The sequence below is a fragment of the Hippocampus zosterae genome, chromosome 1 (genome assembly GCF_025434085.1).
Source record: "Hippocampus zosterae strain Florida chromosome 1, ASM2543408v3, whole genome shotgun sequence".
Lineage (NCBI taxonomy): Eukaryota > Metazoa > Chordata > Actinopteri > Syngnathiformes > Syngnathidae > Hippocampus > Hippocampus zosterae.
The window spans coordinates 20,674,571-20,694,283 of record NC_067451.1 but is presented as its reverse complement, the minus strand read 5'-3'; the positions used below and the strand labels follow the sequence as shown (position 1 = coordinate 20,694,283).

General features: G+C 43.9%; 2 protein-coding genes across 44 annotated transcripts in view; both read left to right on the top strand.

The window, feature by feature from the left end:
• Positions 1-19,713, top strand: part of LOC127603514 (protocadherin gamma-C5-like) — a 147,038-nt gene that overhangs the window by 83,231 nt on the left and 44,094 nt on the right. For 9 of the 42 annotated variants that reach the window (XM_052069964.1, XM_052069972.1, XM_052069885.1 and 6 more), the window contains 2 exons: positions 14,441-15,022; positions 19,131-19,286. The exons of 2 other annotated variants lie outside the window; for them this stretch is intronic. In XM_052069964.1, the coding sequence (XP_051925924.1) occupies positions 14,441-15,022; positions 19,131-19,286 (738 nt within the window). Of the gene's footprint in view, positions 1-926; positions 2,986-3,567; positions 3,721-4,672; positions 6,759-7,039; positions 7,775-10,509; positions 10,791-11,372; positions 11,526-12,308; positions 14,160-14,440; positions 15,023-17,530; positions 18,478-18,548; positions 19,287-19,713 lie in introns of those variants that run through there. 31 more of the 42 variants (XM_052070168.1, XM_052070160.1, XM_052070131.1 and 28 more) reach the window with 17 other exon arrangements.
• LOC127603780 (protocadherin beta-11-like) overlaps positions 1-19,713 on the top strand; it is a 76,711-nt gene that overhangs the window by 52,876 nt on the left and 4,122 nt on the right. The gene's annotated exons all lie outside the window — the stretch shown is intronic.

Here is a 19,713-nt window from a genome sequence, read left to right as displayed (position 1 = left end):
TGATTATAGATGACCACAAATATATCCACCGTATGTCTCTGAAGCCATGTAGCATTGTTGCTGCCTGGTGAGAGTTGTTTATGACACACATTGTCCTATAGAAGTTGATGTTATCAAATGATGAATTGATGCAATTCGCGTTAATGGTGGCCCTTTTTTAGCTAAAGTATGGGAATAGTTATGCAATACATGCAGGCTGTGTAGCTATATGCATTATTTTATTTAAAAAGCTCAACTTTTTAAAATGGCTGGATGTAACATCTATGATGAGATACACCGGTAAGAAAACTGACTTTCTTCACATGTTGGGCCTCACAGACAACTGCCAAGCTCCAAAACAGTCGTTTTCAGCACCGTGGACAGCGCCAGCGTTCCGAAAGTGACTTTAGAACCCCGGTTTACCACACGTTATCCATTCTCTGATCTGATGTACCGTAATGACTACCAAATCACTCACTTTAAACAGAACTGTTGAATAATAATAATAATGATAATAAATTTTATTTATAAGCGCCTTTCAAAACACTCAAGGACACCTTACAACCAAACAAGAGCAATAAAACCACAGATAAAATACAAATAATAAATAATAAACTAAGAGATGACTTTAAGATGAGTATGCAATTTTAAATAGGTGGGGTTTGAGATGAGTTTTGAATGTGGAAAGAGAGTCAATATTGCGGATGTCGGGTGGGAGTGAGTTCCAGAATTTGGGGGTGGAGCGGCTGAGATCGCTGCACCCCGTCGTGCTGAGCCGGGCAGAGAGAACACAGAGGTGGAGGGAGGCTGAGGACCTGAGGGAACGAGAGGGAACGGAAATTTGAAGGTCAGACAGATGGGGGGCAAGGTTATGGGTGGCTTTCAATGTAAATAGGAGTATTTTGAAGTTGATCACCAGTTTGACAGGTAGCCAGTGGAGCTGTTGCATGTAGAGTACACTTTTTAAAATAATTTTCATTTACTTGCTTTAGTTCTAATATTTCAGCTTTTGTTCTTTCGTTTCGGGCTGTTAGTTGCGGTGGCATTGGATTTCTTTTTTCTTGAACTTCCTATTGTAGTTTGTCATTTCCGTCCCAAAGCGGCGCTGTTGGCATGCGTGTTGAGATTTAACGGCTGCTTGAGATTTTTTTTCCATTCTATTCTTTGTCCCTGTCTTCTGGGCACAGCAGAGACAAGTCGTTGCGTCTGACGCAAACAGTGAGGATTCACGTTTTGACCGGATTGAACTGAGTATGCTGTGGAGTGCTGCCTTTTTTTGAAGTGCATTTGGGAATAATTTCGAGATTGTTGGAATTTAATTGCTGAAAGAAATCAAGCGCCGCGGAGAAAACAATGAGACGGCAAGTACTGTTGTTCGTCTCGGCTGTGTGCCTTCGCTGCGTGCTTGGCCAAGTCAGCTATTCCATCCCTGAAGAAATGACCAAAGGCTCTTTAGTTGGAAATATAGCGCATGATTTAGGTTTAGATCTCAAGAGGCTGAATTTAGGCAAGGCTCGAGTGTACACCGGCCGCAGTGTGGAATACATCGGCATGAATAAAGAAAGAGGAGTCCTCGTTATCCAAGAGCAGATAGACAGGGAGGCTTTGTGTGGAGAGACCTCGCCGTGCGCATTGCATTTCCAGATCATTCTGGAAAATCCGATGGAGCTGTTTCGCGTTACGGTGGAGATTACCGACATAAATGACAACGCGCCCAGCTTTACCAACGCTGAAAAGCGCTTTGAAATTAGCGAGTCAGCCGTTATAGGATCCAAATTCATATTAGAGAAAGCGATCGATTTGGACATAGGGATAAATGGATTACAACAATACATACTCACCCCCGCTGATAACTTTGCATTAAAATTTGAGAATGAAGCTGATGGTAGTAAAAAAGTGGAAATGGTGATGCAGAAGCCTCTTGATCGAGAGAAGCAGGATTATATAAGGCTTTTATTAACTGCTATTGATGGAGGTGAACCGCAGCTGTCGGGCACGATGCAGATATTTGTTAAGGTGTTGGATGTCAATGACAACGCACCCACTTTTGAAAAGCGTATTTATAGAGCAAAGTTACTTGAAAATGCACCCACGGGCATGAGCGTAACGACTGTAAGTGCCTCTGATAAAGACATTGGCGCAAATGGAGAATTATCATATTTTATATCTCCAAGCAAGCACATTCCGTCTGATATGTTTAATATTAACCAGCAAACTGGTGTGATCACTCTGGTAGGAGACATTGATTATGAGAAGGCGACTTCCTATCAAATGGATGTGGAGGTGGTCGATAAGGGAGGTCTGTCTGATTCTACAAAGGTGGTGGTTGACATTATTGATATGAACGACAACAGCCCCCACATTAATGTTGTTTCTCAGTCAAATATCATATTAGAAGACTCGCCTCCTAACACGGTTATTGCAATGTTAAGTGTAAGTGATTCAGACTCAGAGAATAATGGGAAAATTGAGTGTTTCAAAGATGACCAGACTCCCTTTAAGATACAAACGTCTTTAAATGGATTTTATTCTTTAGTTACTGAGGTTGATTTGGACAGAGAGAGGTCGGGCGTGTATAACATCACAGTGACATGTTCCGATGACGGTGTGCCTTCCCTATCCAGCAGTGTCACTCTCGCCTTACACATTTCAGATGTGAATGACAACCCACCTGTGTTTGAGAGGAGCTCATATGAGGCCTATGTTTTAGAAAACAACACACCCGGTCTTTCCGTATTCACACTGAAGGCCAGTGATGCTGACTGCAACCAGAATGCTCGTTTATCGTACATCCTGGAGGACTCCTCTGTTAACGGTGTTCCAGTTTCTTCATATGTGTCAGTTAATGCCGAGAATGGAGTCATCCATGCAGTGCGTTCATTTGACTATGAGCAACTGAAGGAGTTCCACTTTCGTGTCAGAGCGCAGGACGGGGGCTCCCCTCCCCTCAGCAGCAATGTGAGCGTTCGCATGCTGATCCAGGACCAGAACGACAACGCCCCTCAAGTCCTGTACCCGGTGCAAACGGGCGGCTCGCTGCTGGCCGAAATGGTGCCTCGTTCGGCCGACGTGGGCTATCTGGTGACTAAAGTGGTGGCCGTGGACGTGGACTCTGGCCAGAACGCCTGGCTCTGCTACAAAGTGCACAAAGCTACCGACAGGGCGCTGTTTGAAGTGGGCCTCCACAACGGAGAGATCCGAACCGTCCGCCAAGTGACTGACAAAGATGCTGTCAAACAAAGACTGACTGTTGTCGTGGAGGACAACGGGCGGCCCTCTCGTTCAGCCACAGTCATTGTTAATGTGGCGGTGGCCGACAGCTTCCCTCAAGTGCTGTCAGAGTTCACTGACTTGAGCATGCACGACAAGGAGTACAATGACCAGCTGACTTTTTACTTAGTCTTGGCGCTGGCGGTGGTCTCCTTCCTCTTCATCGCCTGCTTGCTGCTTATCATATCGGTCAAAGTGTACCGGTGGAGACAGTCTCGCGTCCTCTACCACTCCAACCTGCCCGTCATTCCGTATTGTCCACCACGTTACTCGGATACTTTGGGGACAGGGACCCTCCCGCATGTGTACAATTATGAGGTATGCAGAACCACTGACTCCAGAAAAAATGATTGTAAATTGGACAGAGCTGCTAGTCACAGCGTGCTGGTCATGGACCCCCATTCTACAGGGACCATGCAGAAGATTTTCAGGGAAAAGAACATCCTTGATGAACCCGACTCTCCTATTGAGGTTGGTTACCTGAATTTTCTTTCTTCAGATAATGCCTTTTTCTTGGGGCCAGGGGTTGAAGAAAAGTGCCACAATTACAATTTCACATCAGAGTTCATTCATCACCTGCCTTAGCTATAGGGAACAGGGAAGTTACACGTCTGATCTATTTTTTGCATTATCTGCAAAAATATTAAGAGTGAAAGCCAAATAATAATAATAATAATAATAATAATAATAATAATAATAATAATAATAATAATAATAATAATACATCCATTATTAGCTGATTATCCCCATGAGTGTTGTAGATGTGCTGGAGCCGATCCTATTTATCTACAGGCAGTAGGTGGGAAACACCTTGAACCGGTTGCAAGCCAGTCGCAGGACACACAACCGTTGGCGCTCACAATCACTTCCAGGGACAATTCAAAGTGATCAATTAACCTACGATGCATGTTTTTGTAATGTGGGTGGAAACCGGAGTACCCGTAAAAACCCCACGCAGGCACGGGGAGATCACGCTCCCTCCACACAGAAAGCCCTGATTTGAATCCTGGTCCTCGTTCGTGCTACCAAATATAATAATAAGAATGTATTAATGGATTTTATTGAAAACATCCAGTCTAACTCAACTTCAAATGTAATAATAGAGGCTAAAATATGAAATGCAAACGATCAGTAGATTCATGAATTTATTTGTTAAAATTAAATCAAACCTGGTGGTGTAAATCATAGTTACAGCACACGTTTTTGCGACTAAATAAGAGTAATATGTAATAATACATTAAAAACAATAAATGTAATAAAATATGGACGTAAATACTAAATTGAAATGAATTGAATACAACTTTATTGTCAAGTGTGCTGTATGTGTAACATCCAGCACAGATGAAATGTCTTCCCTCTCAACATAAAACAAAGGGAGTCGCTCCGGTCCACCCCGCCATCAAAAGAAAAGTTGACAAAAAATTACAAAATTAAATAAAGTTAGACAGTACTGAAAATATCCATTACGCAGATTACTAATGAAAATAATTATTATGAGGATGTTTGTGATTATGATACGAAAATATTGTGTGCTGTCTGATCATTTCGATTCTGGAATTAGTCTTTGGCAATGCAGAAAAAAGGACAAATGCAAGCCAATACATGTATCGAAATTCAGGAGACTTTGAATGGATACAATTCAAACATCATTCGTTGTTTTGGACCAGATTAGTTTTTTGTCTCAAAACTGACTCAAACAAACTTGAAGATAGCCACATGTATTTTTACGTGTCCGTTATGCTGAAAGGCTCCATATTTCTTTGTGTGTGGGTGTATATTTTTCAACTTAAAAAACTACCTTGCCATTTTCACGAAAAAATATACAATTTGAATTATTTGTATGATGCTTTATTATATTTTTACATTTTCAGGACAATATTCCACTGAATATGTGCGAGCCTTTGTTTTTGCGCACAGCAGAGAAAAGTCCGCTTGTGGCCAGAGTGTGGCAGTCTACAACAGGGCTTCAGCCAGTCCCTCCCTTTTGCACAATGACGCTTTCGACAATGAAGCAGTCATTTGGAGCCACTGCTCGCAAAACGTGGACGTGGACGGCTGTTGTCTCCTTTAATATTTTGTTTTGTTGGATTTTACGGATAACGTGTGCAGCGGAAAGCCGGTGGAACGTTAATTTACGACGATGTCGCAGCAAGTATTGTTGTTCGTCCTGGTTCTGTGTTTCCCCTCCGTGGTCGGACAAGTCAGCTACTCGATCCCGGAGGAGATGGAGAAGGGCTCGTTGGTGTCAAACGTGGCGCAAGATTTAGGTTTGGATTTAAAAAGGCTGAAATCCGGGCGAGCTCGCATTCATTCTGGAGACAACGCGGAGTATCTCGAGCTGGATAAAGAAAGAGGGCTCCTCCTTGTGAAGGAGAGGATAGACAGAGAGACGCTGTGCGGTGAGACGACGCTCTGTGCTCTGCATTTGCAGATGATTCTGGAAAATCCCATGGAATTGTTTCGCATCACAATTGAAATCACAGACATAAACGACGGTGCACCACGCTTTGCATCTAGCAGCAAACGTTTTGAAATCAGCGAGTCGGCCATCGTCGGCTCTAAATTTGTGCTGGAGAAAGCCATCGATGCTGATATTGGGACAAATGGTCTGCAAAGCTACTCGCTCAGCCCAACCAATAATTTTCAGCTGAAATTGGAAAGTCAAGTAGACGGGCATAAAAAGGTGGAAATGATATTACAGAAGGCTCTCGATCGAGAACAGCAGGAGAAGCTTTCCTTGTTATTAACAGCCTTTGATGGCGGACAACCGCGCAGGTCAGGAACAATGCAGATTATTGTTCATGTGTTAGATGCAAATGATAACGCACCCGTGTTTAGTCAGACTTTATACAAGGCAACTATTCGTGAAAATTCCCCAAAAGGTACCCGTGTAATAACTGTTAGTGCTTCAGACAAGGACAGTGGCTCTAATGGAGAAATAGCATATTTAATATCCCAAAACACCCTCATATCTGAATTATTTCAGATCAATAGTGCAACTGGGGATATAATTTTAACTGGTGATGTTGATTATGAGAAGTCGAAAGTACTCCAAATAGACATCGAAGCGGTAGATAATGGAGGACTGTCTGATTCAAGTAAGATCTTGATTGATGTCATTGATGTAAATGACAACAGTCCCCAAATGAAAATCCTCTCCAAGTCAGATTCCATTTCAGAGGACTGTGCAGAGAATACTGTTGTCACGATGTTAAGTGTGAATGACCCTGACTCTGACAATAATGGAGGGGTCAAGTGTCACACCAATAATGATATTCCATTTAAAATAGAAAACACAATCAATGGATTTTATAGTTTATTAACAGAGGTAGATTTGGACAGAGAATCAGCATCTGAGTATAATATCACAGTGACATGTTCTGATGAGGGCGTGCCTTCCCTCTCCAGCAGCGTCACTCTCACCTTACACATCTCAGATGTGAATGATAACGCGCCTGTCTTTGAGAGGAGATCATATGAGGCCTATGTTGTTGAAAATAACACACCAGGTCTCCCCGTACTTACGTTGAAAGCCAGTGATGCAGACTGGAACCAGAATGCTCGTCTTTCTTACATCCTGGAGGACTCCTCAGTTAACGGAGTGCCAGTCTCTTCATACGTTTCTGTTAGTGCAGAGAGTGGAGTCATCCATGCAGTGCGTTCTTTTGACTATGAGCAACTGAAAGAGTTCCATTTCCGAGTCAGAGTGCAGGATGGCGGCTCCCCTCCCCTCAGCAGCAACGTGAGCGTCCGCATCCTGATCCAGGACCAGAACGACAACGCCCCTCAGGTCCTGTACCCGGTGCAGACGGGCGGCTCGCTGCTGGCCGAAATGGTGCCTCGTTCGGCCGATGTGGGCTATCTGGTGACTAAAGTGGTGGCCGTGGATGTGGACTCTGGCCAGAACGCCTGGCTCTCCTACAAAGTGCACAAAGGAACAGACAGGACGCTGTTTGAAGTGGGCGTCCACAACGGAGAAATCCGAACTGTCCGCCAAGTGACTGACAAAGATGCTGTCAAACAAAGACTGACTGTTGTCGTGGAGGACAACGGGCGACCCTCTCGCTCAGCTACGGTCATTGTGAACGTGGCGGTGGCCGACAGCTTCCCTCAAGTGCTGTCAGAGTTCACTGACTTGAGCATGCACGACAAGGAGTACAGTGACCAGCTGACTTTTTACTTAGTCTTGGCGCTGGCGGTGGTCTCCTTCCTCTTCATCACCTGCTTGCTGCTTATCATATCGGTCAAAGTGTACAGATGGAGACAGTCTCGCACTCTCTACCACTCCAACCTGCCCGTCATTCCGTATTGTCCACCACGTTACTCGGATACTTTGGGGACGGGGACTCTCCCACACGTGTACAATTACGAGGTATGCAGGACCACTGACTCCATCAAAAGTGACTGTAAATTGGACAGAGCCGCTAGTCACAACGTGCTGGTCATGGACCCCAGTTTTACAGGGACCATGCAGAAGATGCAAAATGAAAAGAACATCCTGGATGAACCCGACTCTCCTCTTGAGGTTGGTCACTTGTGGCTTAATTGAAATTGTTTTTGAGACTCCATACATGCCACCCATCTACTTTTATAAAATCATCTCAAAACAATTTTTACTGGACATCTTTTGCACAAGACATATCAAACGATGTCTTATACCATATTTTCATCCAAACGTGCCTTCGGAATTGTCTGTGTCCAACTAAGGTTTTATGTCAAGGTTAAATAGCCCCCCAAAAAACAGACACCCGCATTATTTCATTACGCAAGATAAATGGACATATATCAACAAATATTAAAGTCTGTAAGCATAATTTAGTGTTTAAGGTTTATCACCACTTGAGTTTGACCTTTTTACAGAGCGTGACTCAGTTCAAAATATAGTCGCATGGCTCTTCTGTCTCCATGACTCTGTGTTGGCTCATTTTGTCTGGTTGCAGGTTATCGACACTTTTTGATCCCAAAATATATTCTGTAATTCTTAATGTTAAATAGGTGAGTCGAGCAAAAGTCATCGGGTTGATCATGCTGTTGTCATTGTTTTAGCCAGCTGTCTATCCTCTGGTGTCAGTGCCTTGGAGTGAAATGTGTTTAATCCTTCAAACCTGCCATATTTCACTCTTAGAAATTTCACACACTTCCCTGAGTATATTTTCAGTTGTGTAAATACCTGTATGTTTTCAGTACATCTTATATAACAAAGTGTAGTGTGTGTGTGTGTGTGTGTGTGTGTGTGCGCGTGCGTGCGTGCGCGTGTGTGTGCGTGTGTGTGTTTTACGTAATGGAATCGAGCTTTTCTGCGTGAATGGGGGGTGAACGTGTCCAGCACCATGGACAGTGACAATGCGGTTCTGGCCTCACAGCTGGAAATCGCCCTTTCCTTCCAGCGTCTATTTCCACTCATTTCTCCTTTGCAATAGCCTCCGTTACCTGAATTAAAATTCTACCATCAAATGACCAAATCGATACATTGTATGCTGTGATTGTTTATTCATCATTACATTTTATGAGTGGAAATGCTCTTACTTTTTTATGCATCTTTTTTAATGTACATTTGGATGCATTTGGGATTGCAGTCCAATATAGTGTATGATTTTTTTACATTTATTGATTTGAGCTGCACTTGCACAGTTTGAACTCTACGGGACGCTGTTGGCTCATGTTTTTCAATTGGTTTGTTGAAAGCTTTTGTCACATTTCACCCCTGTACGTTGACGAAACACCGCGTCAGTTTGTGGAAGCGCTGCATCGTGAACGGATATTTCACGCTGGATCCAAACTATATTCCCGTATTTGGATTACGTAGCATTCCCCCCTTAATTTTGTGGTCTAAATTCGATGGAACCAGTGACATAAAGGAAATATAGGACCGTGTCTTTTGTGCAGCTGGGACAATGAGACGGCAAGTACTGTTAATGTTCATCTTCTGCCTTCGTTCCGCGACAGGGCAGGTCACTTACTCCATTCCGGAGGAAATGGGAAAAGGATCTTTAATCGGTAGCATAGCCCGAGATTTAGACTTAGACGTCAAGAGGCTGAAGGCGGGCAAAGCGCGCATTTACACGGGAGACAGCGCGCAGTATATCGAGCTGAACAGGGAACTAGGAGTCCTCCTTCTCAAAGAAAAAATAGACCGCGAGTCGCTTTGCAAGCAGACGACGCCTTGTGCGTTGCATTTTCAAATAACGCTTGAAAATCCCTTGGAATTATTCCCCATCACGGTGGAAATCACGGACATTAATGACAATGAGCCAGTATTCAAAAAAGACGAGAGAATTTTTGAAATAAGCGAATCTGCCGTCGTGGGCTCCAAATTCATGCTGGAAAAAGCGTTTGATGCTGATATAGGATTGAATGGTCTTCAGACGTACACCCTTAAGCCGAGCGACAGTTTTGTGCTGAAACTGCACAGTCAGTCGGACGGCAGCAAAAAGGTCGAAATGGTTTTACAAAAGCCGTTAGATAGAGAAAAACAAGAGCACATTTATTTGGTTCTGACGGCCGAGGATGGAGGAGAACCACAGCTGACGGGAACAATGCAGATCCACGTCACTGTCCTGGATGCAAATGACAATGCGCCAGTATTTAGTAAGGCTGTGTACAAAGCAAGCATCACGGAGAACTCCGCTGTAGGGACGCTTATTACTAAGGTGAGGGCCACAGACGCAGATAAGGGAGCAAACGGAGAAGTGATGTATGTAATCGGGAATAGCATGGACACAGTGTCGAAGCTATTTCACATTAATACAGAGGGTGACGTCATCCTGAATGGTCCAGTCGATTATGAAAAAGAGAAAAACTATCACATTGACATAGAGGCTATTGATCAAGGGGGGCTCTCCGATTCCAGCAAAATAATAATTGATGTCATTGATGTCAATGACAACAGCCCCATTGTGAATATGATTTCATCATCTGGCTCAGTGTCGGAAGATTCCCCCATCAGAACTGTGATAGCTTTAATGAGTGTCAGTGACCCTGATTCTGATGCGAATGGGCAGGTCAATTGCGTTATTGGGGAAAATATTCCATTTGCAATAAAAAATACAAATAATGATTTCTATAGATTAGTGACAGACAGTGATTTAGACAGAGAGAGGTCATGTGAATATAATATCACAGTAATGTGTTCTGATGAGGGTGTGCCTTCCCTCTCCAGCAGCGTCACTCTCACCTTACACATCACAGATGTGAATGACTACGCGCCTGTCTTTGAGAGGAACTCATATGAGGCCTATGTTGTTGAAAATAACACACCAGGTGTTTCCATTTTCACACTGAAAGCCAGTGATGCTGATTGGAATCAGAATGCTCGTGTGTCATACATCCTGGAGGACTCCTCAGTTAACGGAGTCCCAGTTTCTTCCTATGTGTCTGTTAATGCAGAGAGTGGAGTCATCCATGCAGTGCGTTCTTTTGACTATGAGCAACTGAAAGAGTTCCATTTCCGAGTCAGAGCGCAGGATGGAGGCTCCCCTCCCCTCAGCAGCAACGTGAGCGTTCGCATGCTGATCCAGGACCAGAACGACAACGCCCCTCAGGTCCTGTACCCGGTGCAGACGGGCGGCTCGCTGCTGGCTGAAATGGTGCCTCGTTCGGCCGATGTGGGCTATCTGGTGACTAAAGTGGTGGCCGTGGACGTGGACTCTAGCCAGAACGCCTGGCTCTGCTACAAAGTGCACAAAGCTACCGATAGGGCGCTGTTTGAAGTGGGCCTCCACAACGGAGAAATCCGAACTGTCCGCCAAGTGACTGACAAAGATGCTGTCAAACAAAGACTGACTGTTGTCGTGGAGGACAACGGGCGGCCCTCTCGCTCAGCTACGGTCATTGTGAACGTGGCGGTGGCCGACAGCTTCCCTCAAGTGCTGTCAGAGTTCACTGACTTGAGCATGCACGACAAGGAGTACAATGACCAGCTGACATTTTACTTAGTCTTGGCGCTGGCGGTGGTCTCCTTCCTCTTCATCACCTGCTTGCTGCTTATCATATCGGTCAAAGTGTACAGATGGAGACAGTCTCGCACTCTCGACCACTCCAACCTGCCCGTCATTCCGTATTGTCCACCACGTTACTCGGATACTTTGGGGACAGGGACCCTCCCGCACGTGTACAATTATGAGGTATGCAGAACCACTGACTCCAGAAAAAGTGACTGTAAGTTGGACCCTGCTGCTAATCACAACGTGATGACAATGGAGCCTTGTTCTATAAGGACTATGCAGAAGTTACACATTGAAAAGAACATCCTGGACGAACCTGACTCTCCTCTTGAGGTTGGTCACTTCAAATGATTCTCGTTTCACATTCCTTGCATTGTACACAATTGCAGAGTTGTTTTGTGTACGTGCACATCTGTCATGTATCATTAGTTTTCCTTTTCATTTTAAAGTATTATTCATGCACTTTTAATTTGAATGTGAATACATTCGTTAATGAATTACAGCAACTGTCTCTTGTCATAGTTTCACTGATTTAGTGCCACAGAAAGAATTAAAGTTGGCAACAAAAAAATAGCCCTGTAGCCCGTTTCAGTTGCCATCTTTCACTTGAACATTAACCTCAAGAGAAAGTGATAGCTCACTGCAGTGAAACCTTCACAACACAGAAAAACATGAGATGTTTACTACAAAACACATTTTAACATATGTCACACCCAAGGCACAAATTTCTTTAAAACGTCAACTATAAATACATACTGAAATAAAGTTCTGTATAGCATTTTAGATAAGATATCCTTTATTCGTCCCATACTGGGGAAATTTACAGCCTCCAGCAGCAAGAATGTATGTAGAAAGAAGAAAGAAGAAAGAGAAAAAAAACCCAACAAACATCTTTCAATTAAATGCAATATGAACACAAAATGGATAAATCGCAGTAATATTTACAATTTTCCTTCACATCATTTAATTATTATTATTATTACGATTGTTATTTTATTTATTTATTTATTTGTTATTTAGCCTTCAGTAACTTTTTTTAGAACGTTTTATCAATGTTAATGATAATTGTATGTTGTATGTGATACACTCTTCTCATATTGCATTACATTCAATGTAAATGTTGACAATTGTGTGACATTATAATAATAACAATACTTTGTATTCTTTGAATTATCTTGTTTAATTGATAGGGAGAGGCCAAATCCTTCGTCTTCTTCACCGTGATGCTTCTATGGACAATTTGAACCACCCATTTCGTTTTCCCAAAAATTAAGCTTTGCTTTTGTAACAACCCATCTATTTTGTGCCACTGGTCCTGCAATTTCCATTTTAAACTCGCAGGGACGCTATTGTCCATGGTGTGCCTTATATCCCCGAGGTGCGTCCTTTCTTATACGCAGCTAGCGGGGAAAAAAAGACAAACCACACGACAGGCAGTCGGGACTGGAACATATATTCCGCTGGGACTATTTTGTGAATTTTTGGAGGAATTCTACACTTCTTTTGTCATTACTGGAATACATTGTCTTTTGGGTTTGATTTATGCTGCCCAGTAGTGTATTTTTTCTGTTTTGACCATGAAGGCAAGGAGAACAATGAGACGGCAAGTAACGTTTTTCACCTCGTTGCTGTTCATCAGCGCCTCATTCGGACAAATTAACTATTCCATTGATGAGGAAATGCGCGTCGGTTCCTTAGTGGGAAATATAGCCGAGGATTTGGGTATCGGCGTGGAAAGATTGAAGTCACGCAGCGCTCGTGTTTATTTTGGTGATAGCAAGCAATACATCGAGCTGAATAAAGACAGGGGCGTCCTCCTCATCAAGGAGCGTATAGACAGAGAGGCGCTTTGTGCACAGTCCGTGCCCTGTGCGCTGCACTTCCAGATTATTCTCGAGAGCCCCATCGAGTTTTACAAAATAATAGTGGAAATTCTCGACATCAATGACAACGCCCCCGCCTTTGAGAAGGGTGACATCAAATTCAAAATTAGCGAATCTGCAGTGATAGGATCAAAATTCGATTTAGAGCGGGCTGTGGATCTTGATGTAGGAATTAATGGTCTTCAAACGTACCTTCTCCTACCTTCTGATAATTTTGCTTTAAAATTTCACAATCAAGCTGACGGTTCCAGGAGTGTGGAAATGGTTTTGAAGCAGGCTCTAGATAGAGAGAAAAGGGAACATTTGCCTCTCGTGTTGACGGCTGTAGATGGAGGAGAGCCGCAGATGTCGGGTACAATGCAGATTCTCGTCACAGTATTAGACGTCAATGATAATGCACCCGTTTTCACAAAGCCTGAATACCAAGCTACAGTTGCAGAAAATACAGCTAAAGGCACGGTCGTGACTGTAGTTCGTGCATCGGATGCTGATCACGGAGCCAATAGTAAAATAACATATACAATCAGAAATACAATGGATGATGTGAGACATTTGTTCAGTATAAATGAAGGCAGCGGTGAAGTCACTCTTATTGGAAATGTAGACTACGAAAAAGCTCGCACTTATCAAATTAATGTGCGTGCAAGTGACGACGGAGGACTCACAGACAGCTGCAAAATCATAGTTGACATTGTGGACGTGAATGATAACAGCCCGGTGATCAACGTCATGTCCAAGACAAATGTCATATCTGAAGATGTTAAAAGTGAAACCGTCGTAACAATAATTAACATTCATGACCAAGACGATGGTGAAAACGGCAATGTGGAATGCACAATAAATCCTAACATTCCATTCCTTCTCAAGTCCACTGATAGTAATTTCTATAGTTTGGTGACAGATGGTGATTTAGACAGAGAGCGGACTTCAGAGTATAATATCACAGTGACATGCTCTGATGTGGGTGTGCCCTCCCTGTCCAGCAGCGTTACTCTCACTTTATTCATCTCAGATGTGAATGATAACGCGCCTGTCTTTGAGAGGAGCTCTTATGAGGCCTACGTTGTAGAAAATAACACACCAGGTCTCTCCGTACTCACGTTGAAAGCCACTGATGCTGACTGGAATCAGAATGCTCGTGTGTCATACATCCTGGAGGACTCCTCAGTTAACGGAGTGCCAGTCTCTTCATACGTTTCTGTTAGTGCAGAGAGTGGAGTTATCCATGCAGTGCGTTCATTTGATTATGAGCAACTGAAAGAGTTCCATTTCCGAGTTAGAGCACAGGATGGCGGTTCCCCTCCCCTCAGCAGCAACGTAAGCGTCCGCATCCTGATTCAGGACCAGAACGACAACGCCCCTCAGGTCCTGTACCCGGTGCAGACGGGCGGCTCGCTGCTGGCCGAAATGGTGCCTCGTTCGGCAGATGCGGGCTATCTGGTGACTAAAGTGGTGGCCGTGGATGTGGACTCTGGCCAGAACGCATGGCTCTCCTATAGAGTGCACAAAGCCACCGACAGGGCGCTGTTTGAAGTGGGCGTCCACAACGGAGAAATCCGAACTGTCCGCCAAGTGACTGACAAAGATGCTGTCAAACAAAGACTGACTGTTGTCGTGGAGGACAACGGGCGGCCCTCTCGCTCAGCTACGGTCATTGTGAACGTGGCGGTGGCCGACAGCTTCCCTCAAGTGCTGTCAGAGTTCACTGACTTGAGCATGCACGACAAGGAGTACAATGACCAGCTGACTTTTTACTTAGTCTTGGCGCTGGCGGTGGTCTCCTTCCTCTTCATCGCCTGCTTGCTGCTTATCATATCGGTCAAAGTGTACCGGTGGAGACAGTCTCGCGTCCTGTACCACTCCAACCTGCCTGTCATTCCGTATTGTCCACCAAGATACTCGGATAATTTGGGGACGGGGACTCTCCCGCACTTGTACAATTACGAGGTGTGCAGGACCACCGACTCCAGAAAAAGTGACTGTAATTTGGACAAAGCTGCTTGTCACAGCATGATGGTTGTGGACCCCAGTTTTACAGGGACCATGCAGAAGATACAAAATGAAAAGAACATCTTGGATGAACCTGATTCTCCTTTTGAGGTTGGTCACATGATATATTTTGAATTTGTGTAGTGAAAGCGGTTTTGTGTGTGTCTTATGTGCTGGGGGCGGATGGGTGCGATGGGTTTAAAGCAACAATTATAGCAACATTGTAATTCTTTATCAGAGTCCAGTCAACACCTTTTGTATAGTGTATGATGGATGCGCTATAAGAAAAGTGTTGTTTTTCAGTTTACAACACTATTTCCATCCATCCATCCATTTTCCGAACCGCCCGATCCTCACTAGGGTCGGTGGGGTGCTGGAGCCCATCCCAGCTGTCTTCGGGCAGTAGGCGGGGGACACCCTGAATCGGTTGCCAGCCAATCGCAGGGCACAAAGAGACAAACAACCATCCACGCTCACATCCACACCTAGGGACAATTTTAGAGCGTTCAATCAGCCTACCATGCATGTTTTTGGAATGTGGGAGGAAACCGGAGTACCCGGAGAAAACCCACACAGGCCCGGGGAGAACATGCAAACTCCACACAGGGAGGCCGCAGCTGGAATTGAACCCGGTACCCCTGCACTGTGAAGTCGACGTGCTAACCACAGGACTACCGGGCCGCCCAACACTATTTCATAATGTAAAAGAAGAAAAAAATATACAGGTCATGTAATTTTTTGCCACTTATTATTTTGATCATACCAATTGTATCAAATGGCACTTTGCAGCAAGTCTGACTACAATAGTTGAACATCAAAAACCAAAACAAAACAATTCATGTCCATTTTAGGTTACACTTGATTTGGCGCTTTAGTTTAATAAGACGTTCTTTTGATTCAACATTTATGCTTCTCATTCTTGTCGAAAACTATCAATTTTAGCAATCCATTACAAATCATAATATTTGGACGAACAAGAGAAAGACGTTTGTATTCTTATTTTTAATTATCATAAATATAATTTCAGACCACTTGGATTCCATTTAATTCAATAATTTCACGTTGTGAAAAATTAAAACTATATTTAAATATAGTTTTCATTCACGTTGCATACAATACAATACAATACAATACATGCTGATTTATATAGCGCTTTCACAACAGATACAGTAATCGTAGGCTGCAACTCGTTTTATTCATATAACTTATTATTGTCTCAATAATGGCGGTAACTAATCCTAAGTAATTATTATTGTGTTTTGTTTTGTTTTATGTAGGTCTTATTGTGTTTGTTTACTTGGACATGCTGCAGTTTAGTTATCCTGGAAGTGGGATTTCCCCATTTGTGTCTATTAGCAGAACGTCTTATTCACTCCGGCCTTTTTTTTTTAGTTTGTCCTTGCTCTTTTGGAGGGTTTGGATGAGGCGGATGTTCCAAATATTTGTTAAGTGTGCCTTTGTGCAGTCGCTTGAGGCTAATTAGTGATTTTTCACAAATATTTTAAATAATGCCAATTATTTTAAGGACACCGTGTGACAGTCTTATGCTTTTGCCATATGTAGTGTATTTTCGTTTTAACGTGTGCGAGACATTGCTGTTGCGTACAGAAGAGAAAAGTCCGCTTATGGCCAGAGTGTGGCAGTCTACAACAGGGCTTCAGCCAGTCCCTCCGTTTTGCACAATGACGCTTTCGACAATGAAGCAGTCATTTGGAGCCACTGCTCGCAAAACGTGGACGTAGACGGCTGTTGTCTCCTTTAATATTTTGTTTTGTTGGATTTTACGGATAACGTGTGCAGCGGAAAGCCGGAGGAACGTTAATTTACGACGATGTCGCAGCAAGTATTGTTGTTCGTCCTGGTTCTGTGTTTCCCCTCCGTGGTCGGACAAGTCAGCTACTCGATCCCGGAGGAGATGGAGAAGGGCTCGTTGGTGTCAAACGTGGCGCAAGATTTAGGTTTGGATTTAAAAAGGCTGAAATCCGGGCGAGCTCGCATTCATTCTGGAGACAACGCGGAGTATCTCGAGCTGGATAAAGAAAGAGGGCTCCTCCTTGTGAAGGAGAGGATAGACAGAGAGACGCTGTGCGGTGAGACGACGCTCTGTGCTCTGCATTTGCAGATGATTCTGGAAAATCCCATGGAATTGTTTCGCATCACAATTGAAATCACAGACGTAAACGACAATGAACCCTCTTTTGAATCCATCAGCAAACGTTTTGAAATCAGTGAATCGGCCATCATCGGCTCTAAATTTGTGCTGGAGAAAGCCATCGATGCTGATGCTGGTACAAATGGTCTGCAAAGCTACTCACTCAGCCCAACCAATAATTTTCAATTGAAATTGGAAAGTCAAGCAAACGGAGATAAAAAAGTGGAGATGATATTACAGAAGGCTCTCGATCGAGAACAGCAGGAGAAGCTTTCCTTGTTATTAACGGCCTTTGATGGCGGACAACCGCGCAGGTCAGGAACAATGCAGATTATTGTTCATGTGTTAGATGCAAATGATAACGCACCCGTGTTTAGTCAGACTTTATACAAGGCAACTATTCGTGAAAATGCCCCAAAAGGTACCCGTGTAATAACTGTTAGTGCTTCAGACAAGGACAGTGGCTCTAATGGAGAAATAGCATATTTAATCTCAAAAAACAAGATCAGATTATCACACCTATTTCAAATTAATAGTGCAACTGGGGAGGTTATTTTAACTGGTGACATTGATTATGAGAAGTCGAAAGTACTCCAAATAGACATTGAAGCGCTAGATAATGGAGGACTGTCTGATTCAAGTAAGATCTTGATTGATGTCATTGATGTAAATGACAACAGTCCCCAAATGAAAATCCTCTCCAAGTCAGATTCCATTTCAGAGGACTGTGCAGAGAATACTGTTGTCACGATGTTAAGTGTGAATGACCCTGACTCTGGCAGCAATGGAGAGGTCAAGTGTCACATCAGTAATGACATTCCATTTAAAATACAAAACACAATGAATGGATTGTATAGCTTAGTAACAGAGGTAGCTTTGGATAGAGAGTCTGCATGTGAGTATAATGTCACAGTGACATGTTCTGATGAGGGCGTGCCCTCCCTCTCCAGCAGCGTCACTCTCACCTTACACATCTCAGATGTGAATGATAACGCGCCTGTCTTTGAGAGGAGATCATATGAGGCCTACATTGTGGAAAACAACGCACCAGGTCTCTCCATATTCACATTGAAAGCCAGTGATGCTGATTGGAACCAGAATGCTCGTCTTTCGTACATCCTGGAGGACTCCTCAGTTAATGGAGTCCCAGTCTCTTCATATGTGTCCGTTAGTGCCGAGAGTGGAATCATCCATGCAGTACGTTCTTTTGACTACGAGCAACTGAAAGAGTTCCATTTCCGAGTTAGAGCACAGGATGGTGGTTCCCCTCCCTTCAGCAGCAACGTGAGCGTTCGCATCCTGATTCAGGACCAGAACGACAACGCCCCTCAGGTCCTGTACCCGGTGCAGACGGGCGGCTCGCTGCTGGCCGAAATGGTGCCTCGTTCGGCAGATGTGGGCTATCTGGTGACTAAAGTGGTGGCCGTGGATGTGGACTCTGGCCAGAACGCCTGGCTCTCCTACAAAGTGCACAAAGCCACCGACAGGGCGCTGTTTGAAGTGGGCCTCCACAACGGAGAGATCCGAACTGTCCGCCAAGTGACTGACAAAGATGCTGTCAAACAAAGACTGACTGTTGTCGTGGAGGACAACGGGCGGCCCTCTCGCTCAGCTACGGTCATTGTGAACGTGGCGGTGGCCGACAGCTTCCCTCAAGTGCTGTCAGAGTTCACTGACTTGAGCATGCACGACAAGGAGTACAATGACCAGCTGACTTTTTACTTAGTCTTGGCGCTGGCGGTGGTCTCCTTCCTCTTCATCACCTGCTTGCTGCTTATCATATCGGTCAAAGTGTACAGATGGAGACAGTCTCGCACTCTCTACCACTCCAACCTGCCCGTCATTCCGTATTGTCCACCACGTTACTCAGATACTTTGGGGACGGGGACTCTCCCACACGTGTACAATTACGAGGTGTGCAGGACCACTGACTCCAGAAAAAGTGACTGTAAATTGGACAGAGCTGCTAGTCACAACATACTGGTCATGGACCCCAGTTCAACAGCAGGGACCATGCAGAATATTTTCAGGGAAAAGAACATCCTGGATGAACCTGACCCTCCTCTCGAGGTTAGAATGTTTTAAATGCCACTTTTTTTCTTTCGTTTAATTCAGTCAAAACTGTAGACTGCAGCTATTTCAGTACTATGGACAGCGACATAATAGCTGCCTTCATTTTCCCACTCATTGCTGTAAAGTCCTCTCTCTTCTTTCCGCATCACAAATGCAATTTTCTTTTTCTTTTTTTTTTTTAAAGGAAAATGTTAGTGTCAATCATAATTTACTCGATGAATGCCAGTTATATTTTAACCAAGAACATTGTTCAGGTCGCTAAATGCTTATTTCCGGGTGGGGGGTTGTTTGTTTGGGTTTTTTGTGTGTGACAGTAGCTCAAATTAAAAGTGCTCTTAAAAATAACTGTCCTTACTACATGTAGTTCCCCATTATGAACTCGATGGGCCGCTGTTGCCCTTTGTCAAAGTGTTTTCAAGTGTTC